The sequence below is a fragment of the Eriocheir sinensis genome, chromosome 52, assembly GCF_024679095.1.
Source record: "Eriocheir sinensis breed Jianghai 21 chromosome 52, ASM2467909v1, whole genome shotgun sequence".
NCBI classification, from domain to species: domain Eukaryota; kingdom Metazoa; phylum Arthropoda; class Malacostraca; order Decapoda; family Varunidae; genus Eriocheir; species Eriocheir sinensis.
In genome coordinates, this window is record NC_066560.1 from 7,509,718 (window position 1) to 7,517,542 (window position 7,825).

Consider the following 7,825-nt stretch of genomic DNA (forward strand, 5'->3'; position numbering starts at 1 on the left):
CCTCCAGCCCCCCCTCCTCTACTTCCTTCTTCATCCCCCTCTCCCCTCCTTCACCCCCTACCTTCTTCTCCATGACCCCCCCCCCCTATTCCTCCTCCTCCATTCCCCTTCCCCTACCTTATCCTCCTCCGTAGATACCCCCAATCTGCCTCCTCCTCCTCCTCCCCTACCTCCATCTTCACCCCCTATATCCCCTCCTCCATGAACCCCAGTATTCCACCTTCCCCTCCTCCTCCTCCTCCTCCTCCTCCTCCTTCGTATCTTCGCCATGAGGGACAAGTCATCGGGGGACAGGCACAGTTGGGTGTCGAACGCCTAAGGAAGAGGACGCTGCGATCTCCTTTCCAGCCCAAGAAGTGATGTTGAGGCCCAGGGTGAGCGTGGTGTTCCCCGTGGCCGCGGCGGTGCTCCTTCTTCCTGCCCTGTCTCGAGGTAACTGAAGGGTCATGTGGGATGATGACTCTTACCACCGTTACCAGATTATCGTACTCGAGCCTCGTATTTACCGGTTTATGAGCCATAGCTATTGCCAAAAACGCTAATAATTAACCATTTTAACAATAGCTATATATAAAGGCAGTTATTGGGGTCGAGAAGGCAGTATTTGGGTGGGAAATCGGCAAACAGGAGGCTGAGTACGACAATCTAGCAACGTTGGATAGAGTCTCGGGCATATTCCTAAGTTGGTGTTCCCCGACGCTTCCACCTCCTAACACCGAAAAGGAGATTAGTCGGGCTCTCATTAGTATTTTTATCGGTTTCGCAGACGCCGATTAACAGAGTGTCCATCTCCTTGTTGTTGTTGTTCTTTTTAGTGTGAAGAGTAAAATACGGCACTCATTATGTATTTTGCTCATATGCACTTTATCTCTTCCTTATCTTCTTATTTCTTCCTCTGGACACGGAAATCCAAACGCCCTTCCTGCTCCCCGTCCCGCGACCTCCACGAACCGTCTCTCTCATACGATAGTTATTCATCTTCGTGTAATTGCTTTCCCGGGACACGCGAATCAGGACGCCCCTCTCTCTCCCTCCCCCTCACGCTCTCTACTAATTGTCATCCTTGTACAACTTATCTCTCTGCAATTTTTATTTCTTACATAGGCCACGCAAGTCACGATGTCCCTCCTGCCCCCCAACACTCTCTTTTCTAATTGTCAGTCTTGTACAACTTATCTCTCTGCAGTTTTTATTTCTTACATAGGCCACGCAAGTCAAGATGTCCCTCCTGCCCCCCAACACTCTCTCTTCTAATTGGTTTTCTTGTTTAACTTATCTCTCGGCAATAATTATTTCTTCTCTATAAGACACGAAAATCTAGATGTCCCTCCTTCCTCCTCACGCTCTCCATAAATCGTCTTTTTTATTTATTTTATATAGTTCATCCCTCAGCAACTTCTACCTCACGACTCATGTCTCAAGACCTTCCCCTTTCATCCCTTTCTCCCGGCATATGACCACAGATGTTGCGCCGACTAAACGAAACTTTCCAACTTTCTTTCAGCCCTTTCTTCCCCCTCGACGTTCTCCATGATGTGTCTCTTATGCAGTTTAATCGGTATTGTCAGACGCGTTCACCCCTCACATCAACTACTTCCAAAGACCGAAAATGAGATCAGGCGGATTCTAATGAGTGTTTTTTTTAGGTTCATGGTACAGAGGAAGGGTTAAGCTACCACCAGGGCCATTAAACTACCCCTGGAAATACCGGAAACTCCTACGAAAGCTGTGACAAATGTATGTTTTTTTAGGTTCACGGTACAGAGGAAGGGTCAAACTACCACCAGGGCCATTAAACTACCCCTGGAAATGCCCAAAACTCCTACGAAAGCCGTGACAAATGTATGTTTTTTTTTAGGTTCATGATACAGAGGAAGGGTCAAACTACCACCAGGGCCATTAAACTACACCTGGATATGCCCCAAACTCCTACGAAAGCTGTGACAAATGTATGTTTTTTTTTAGGTTCACGGTACAGAGGAAGGGTCAAACTACCACCAGGGCCATTAAACTAAACCTAGAAATACCCAAAACTCCTACGAAAGCCGTGTCAAATGTATGTTTTTTAGGTTCATGGTACAGAGGAAGGGTTAAACTACCACCAGGGCCATTAAACTACACCTGGAAATACCCAAACTCTTACGAAATCCGTGTCAAATATGTTTTTAGTTTCATGGTACAGAGGAAGGGTCAAACTACCACCAGGGTCATTGAATTCCCCGTGCAAATGCCCCAAACTCTTACGAAATCCGTGTCAAATATGTGTTTTTAGTTTCATGGTACAGAGGAAGGGTTAAACTACCACCAGGGCCATTGAATTCCCCGTGCAAATGCCCCAAACTCTTACGAAATCCGTGTCAAATATGTTTTTAGGTTCATGGTACAGAGGAAGGGTCAAACTACCACCAGGGCCATTAAACTACCCCTGGAAATGCCCCAAACTCTTACGAAATCCGTGACAAATATGTGTTTTAGGTTCATGGTACAGAGGAAGGGTTAAACTACCACCAGGGTCATTGAATTCCCCGTGCAAATGCCCCAAACTCTTACGAAAACCGTGACAAATATGTGTTTTTCGCAGCTGAAATATTTAAGAATAACTCACTTTATCTCTTGTCAATCTCCTCCCCAGTACACGGATATCAAGACGCCCCCTATCGGCTCTCTCACGCCCATGAACTTTCTCTTTTATTCCTCTTATTTATTCTCTTCTTTATCTCTCGTTAATTTATTCCCCAGGACACGGAACTCAAGATGTCTCCCTTCGGCCCCTCCTGCCCAGCCATGCCCTCGGTGCCAACGACAGCAGGTGAGGGGAAGGGGAAGGGGAAGGGGAAGGGGAGAAAGGAGGAAGGTTAAAAGTGCCGGTTTCTTTCCCTTCCTTTCCCTTCCTTTCCCTTCCTATAACGTCGAATTTTCTTCCTCTCCTTCTCTTCCCTGCTCTTCCTTTCCCTTCCTTTCCCTTCCTATAACGTCGAATTTTCTTCCTCTCCTTCTCTTCCCTGCTCCTCCTTTCCCTTCCTTTCCCTTCCTATAACGTCGCATTTTCTTCCTCTCCTTCTCTTCCCTGCTCCTCCTTTCCCTTCCTTTCCCTTCCTATAACGTCGATTTTTCTTCCTCTCCTTCCCTTTCCTTTTTTTTTCTTTCCCCTCTTTTTCCATTTCCTTCAATGTCGATTCTCCTTCTCCTCCTCCTTTTCCGTTCCTTCGCCTTCCCTGCCCTTCCTTTCCCTTCCTTTCCCTTCCTACAACGTCGATTTTTCTTCCTCTCCTTTCCTTTCCTGTTCTTCCTTTCCCCTCTTTTCCATTTCCTTTAACGTCGATTCCCTCTCTTCGCCTCTCTCTCCTCTTTTCCGCCTCTCCCTTTCGTATAGCGTGTATCATAAATGGGTAATAGCGCGTGTGTGTGTGTGTGTGTGTGTGTGTGTGTGTGTGTGTCAGGGTTGGATCAAATACTGATTTTTTATAAGTCAAATACAAATACAAATACTTTTATTCCTGAATCTAAAAATACAAATACAAATACAAATACTCCTATTCCAGATTTCAAAGATACAAATAAAAATACTCCTGAAATTATGCAAAAAATATAAAGATACTTTTTTTCACAAGTCTACACTTCACATCATAATTGCATTTTATCATCATTAATGCCCGGAAGGTTTCCAGGCAGAGTTTTGCTCGCTTAGGAGTGTAAAAATTGCCGGCCTTACTAAACACCCTCTCAGATGGTGCCGGTAACTAACAGGTTCTTGCCTACCACAAGCTCAAAGGGTCAACGGTGCGGGGATGAGTACCTACCGCAGCCACACACAGCTATTTTTTTTTACAGCAAAGGAGACAGCACAAGGGCACACAGAAAGGAAACAACAATAAAAAAAAGCCCGCTACTCGCTTCTCCTGTAAAGAATCCGAAGAGGTGGCCGAAAGAGCAGTCAACTACGTGAGAAGATAGCGTGAGAAGAATAGCGTATGCACCCGCCTTTAACTTACCTTCAGTTTTCTTCCTTTGGTGTCATGGCTAAGTGCAATGGTTAACACACATATACTCTCTCTCTCTCTCTCTCTCTCTCTCTCTCTCTCTCTCTCTCTCTCTCTCTCTCTCTCTCTCTCTCTCTCTCTCTCTCTCTCTCTCTCTCTGTAAAGTACGTAACAACAGAGAGCGGAGAATGAGTTTTAAACGCTCGACGAAGTTTAAGAAATGTGCCGTAAGGTTGTGACGGAAACTGAAGTGCTAAAAGGTGCCGCCTCGCTAGCTGCTGCGTACTACTTGCTGCTATACTGTTATCATCATTATTGAGCACCGTGAATGGGGTATACCCGGAAGAGTACAAATATCAGTAGTTATACAGTCTCTTACTCTGCCACATTCAAGACACAGATAATCAAAAGGATAAAGATTGGGGAGCAGCGACGTAGCGATCTTTTTTTTTCTGCCAAGTCTTTACCTCATCGATTTCCATTTTTTTTTAGCAAACTCTATCATTGTTAGCTACCATTTATTATTTTTTTTTCTTGATGCTTTTCTTCGTTTTATTTTTTGGCTGCAGAGGAGGAGGGGGGGGAACCATTATAATCCAAATTCTTCCTATTACTCTGTCCTACCTCCCCCCTCCCTCCCTCCCTCCCTCCCTCTTCTTGCCTCCCTGCCCCCGTCCTTCCCTTCCAGCACAAGGTCGGACCAGAACTAAAGACTACACAATGAAAAAAAAATTGTGGCAGGAAAACGTGTAGGTAGAACTGACCATGACTGATGACGGACTAGATAAGTAAACAAACAATTAAGATGAACAAATAAGATAAACAAATAAACAAATAAAAGATATAGAGATAGAACTTATTTTTATTTATGCGGATTTTTTATTTATTTATCTACTTTTGCCCTTGAGCTGCTTCCTTAACTGCAAAAAAAAAAAAAGATGGATACATAAACATAATGATAGATAGCCATGCAGATAAATAGATAAAGAGTCAGACAAATATATGTTCGATCGTTAGATGATTTGATAGTTAGTTAATAGGTAGTCCAATAGTACCCTTGTATAGTACCCTTAGTTAGATAGGTAGTTAGATAGGTAGTTTAATAGTTAGACAATTTGAATTAGTTAGTTAGTGCGTTAATTTTACTGTATTCTGTATTTGTTTATTTATTTATTTATTTGGATCATTTTTTTGTTTTTTGTTTTATTTTCTTTTTGGTGTTTTTCTTTTTCTTTTTGTTTCTTTTTTCCTTTTCTTTTCTTTATCTTTTTCTTTGTTTTCTTGCTGTAGTTTTTCTTTTTTGATGTTCTTTTATTTCATATCATCCTCTTGTTGATGTTCATTGGTCTGGGTGAGCCGCTTTCCTCCCAGAAGAGACCCACCCATAATTTTGGTGATGTTAGTTAGGGGCCGAAAGGTGGATGATGTTTCTTATATTTTTCTTCTCTTGATGTGTTTTTCTTCTTGTTTTTCTTTTCCAATGTTTTTTTGTTCTTTTTCTACTTATTTCTTTTCTTCGTGTTTTTTAATGTTCTTTTATTTCATATCATCCTCTTGTTGATGTTCTTCGTTGGTCTGGGTGAGCCGCTTTCCTCCCAGAAGAGACCCACCCATAATTTTGGTGATGTTAGTTTTGGGCCGAATGGTGGATGATGTTTCTTTGTATGTTACTTTTCTTGATGTTGTTCTGTTATTGCTGTTACTTTTCTTTTGCGATGTTTTTTTGCTCTTTTTTCTCCTATTTTTTGGTGTTCTTTTCTACATCATCCCTCTTTGATGTTCGTTGGTCTGGGTGAGCCTCTTTCTCCCCAGAAGAGACCCATCCATAATTTTGGTGATGTTAGTTTGGGGCCGAATGGTGGATGATGTTCCTTTGTATGTTACTTTTCTTGATGTTGTTCTGTTATTGTTGTTACTTTTCTTTTGCGATGTTTTTTTCTCTTTTTCCCATTTTTTTGGTGTTCCTTTCTATATCATCCCTTTTTGATGTTCTTTGGTCTGGATGAGCCTCTTTCTCCCCAGAAAAGACCCACCCATAATTTTGGAGATGTTAGGGCCTGAAGGTGGATGATCTGTGTTTTTTATTTTATTTTCTTGATGTTTTGTTACTATATTTTCCTTTCTCTGGTGTTCCTTTTTATTTTCCTTTTCTTTGGTGTTCCCATCACGTGGATTGTCTACGACATCTAACGAGCACCACAAGCCCCGGTTTATTGTTCGGAGTTTGCTCTCCTAGGCAGACTGCCTACCACGGCTGACGAGCTCCACCTGCCCGGGTTTATTGTTCGGAGTTTGCTCTCCTAGGTGAATTGCCTACCACGGCTGACGAGCTCCACCTGCCCGGGTTTATTGTTCGGAGTTTGCTCTCCTAGGTGAATTGCCTACCACGGCTAACGACCTCCACCTGCCCGGGTTTGTAATCGGAGTTTGCTCTCCTAGGCAGACTGCCTACCACGGCTGACGAGCTCCACCTGCCCGGGTTTATTGTTCGGAGTTTGCTCTCCTAGGTGAATTGCCTACCACGGCTAACGACCTCCACCTGCCCGGGTTTGTAATCGGAGTTTGCTCTCCTAGGTGAACTGCTCACGCTAACGACCTCCACCTGCCCGGGTTTGTAATCGGAGTTTGCTCTCCTAGGTGAACTGCTCACGCTAACGACCTCCACCTGCCCGGGTTTGTAATCGGAGTTTGCTCTCCTAGGTGAACTGCTTTCGCTAACGACCTCCACCTGCCCGGGTTTGTAATCGGAGTTTGCTCTCCTAGGTGAACTGCTTTCGCTAACGACCTCCACCTGCCCGGTTTTGTAATCGGAGTTTGCTCTCCTAGGTGAACTGCTTTCGCTAACGACCTCCACCTGCCCGGGTTTGTAATCAGGTTTGCTCTCCTAGGTGAACTGCTTTCGCTAACGACCTCCACCTGCCCGGTTTGTAATCGGGTTTGCTCTCCTAGGTGAACTGCTTTCGCTAACGACCTCCACCTGCCCGGGTTTATTGTTCGGGTTGCTCTCCTAGGTGAATTGCCTACCACGGCTAACGAACCTCACCTGCCCGGGTTTGTTGTTCGAGTTTGCTCTCCTAGGCAGATTGCCTACCACGGCTAACGAGCCCCACCTGCCCGGCGTTGTAGCAAAGATCTCCAGCACCTCCGTCGGGGTCCCGATGGACGCCGAGGCGCCCTGCCGGGAGCCCTCCAGTCCTGCCATGCTCGCCTGGGAGACCTTGGGCTCGCTGGCGCTCCACCGCCCCGCCGATTCGAATAGGGCGGATGCAAGAACTCGCTTCTTAAAACTACCAGACTGGATTATAAAATTAATCATTAATGCCGTGAAGGCGCCGGTCACCGCGTTTATCGGTTCTTGGATGAAGGACCGATGGGCCTCGGGGACGCGCACAAGCATCATAAGGAATCCTCGCCGCGGCTTCCGGCGCTGCATCCTTTTCCCTTTTCTTTCTTACTTCCAATTTTTCTTTTTAATTATATTTTCTTTCTCTGATTGACTGATTAATTGATTTTACATGGTAAGAATTGGTTCACCAATTAACGTCTTTCAGGTACATTGCATTCACACACCTGCTGAGGGAGAACACCAGTGAGCGTGTTGACTCACGAGGACGGCCCACTAAGTTTCCTAACATTTGTATTGGGCTGCCACTTCTCTTTAGTCGTCTGTTCCTCTATCTTTCTCTTCTTTATTTCATTCTATTTCTCCCTTTCTTTCATCCTTGCTCTCTATACATATATTTCTTTCACACTTCTTCATCATCATCAGCCCCTTTTCCTTTCCATTCTCCCTCCCCTTCATCTCCCTCCCTCCCTTTCATCCCCCTCGCCTCCCGCCCTTTGCT

General features: G+C 44.7%; 1 protein-coding gene and 2 long non-coding RNA genes across 5 annotated transcripts in view; 2 read left to right on the top strand and 1 right to left on the bottom strand.

Moving 5' to 3' along the window:
- Nucleotides 1-262: 262 nt before the first annotated feature.
- Nucleotides 263-7,825, top strand: part of LOC126983018 (glutamate receptor ionotropic, delta-2-like) — a 22,137-nt gene continuing 14,574 nt past the window's right edge. The window contains exons 1-2 of the mRNA XM_050835435.1: nt 263-432; nt 2,740-2,809. Of these exons, the coding sequence (XP_050691392.1) occupies nt 360-432; nt 2,740-2,809 (143 nt within the window). The 5' untranslated portion in view covers nt 263-359. The remainder of the gene's footprint in view (nt 433-2,739; nt 2,810-7,825) is intronic.
- Nucleotides 6,094-6,590, bottom strand: LOC126983020 (uncharacterized). Its single transcript, XR_007735483.1, has 3 exons — nt 6,452-6,590; nt 6,317-6,384; nt 6,094-6,248 (listed from the first exon to the last, which is right to left on the bottom strand). It is a non-coding gene; the product is annotated as an uncharacterized LOC126983020 (long non-coding RNA).
- LOC126983019 (uncharacterized) lies at nt 6,136-6,966 on the top strand. Of its 3 annotated transcripts, none has more exons than XR_007735481.1 (3): nt 6,136-6,284; nt 6,420-6,617; nt 6,930-6,966. It is a non-coding gene; the product is annotated as an uncharacterized LOC126983019 (long non-coding RNA). The 3 variants fall into 3 exon arrangements; XR_007735480.1 differs by lacking the exon at nt 6,930-6,966 and adding an exon at nt 6,807-6,843; XR_007735482.1 differs by lacking the exon at nt 6,930-6,966 and adding an exon at nt 6,807-6,841 and having other exon boundaries at nt 6,420-6,554.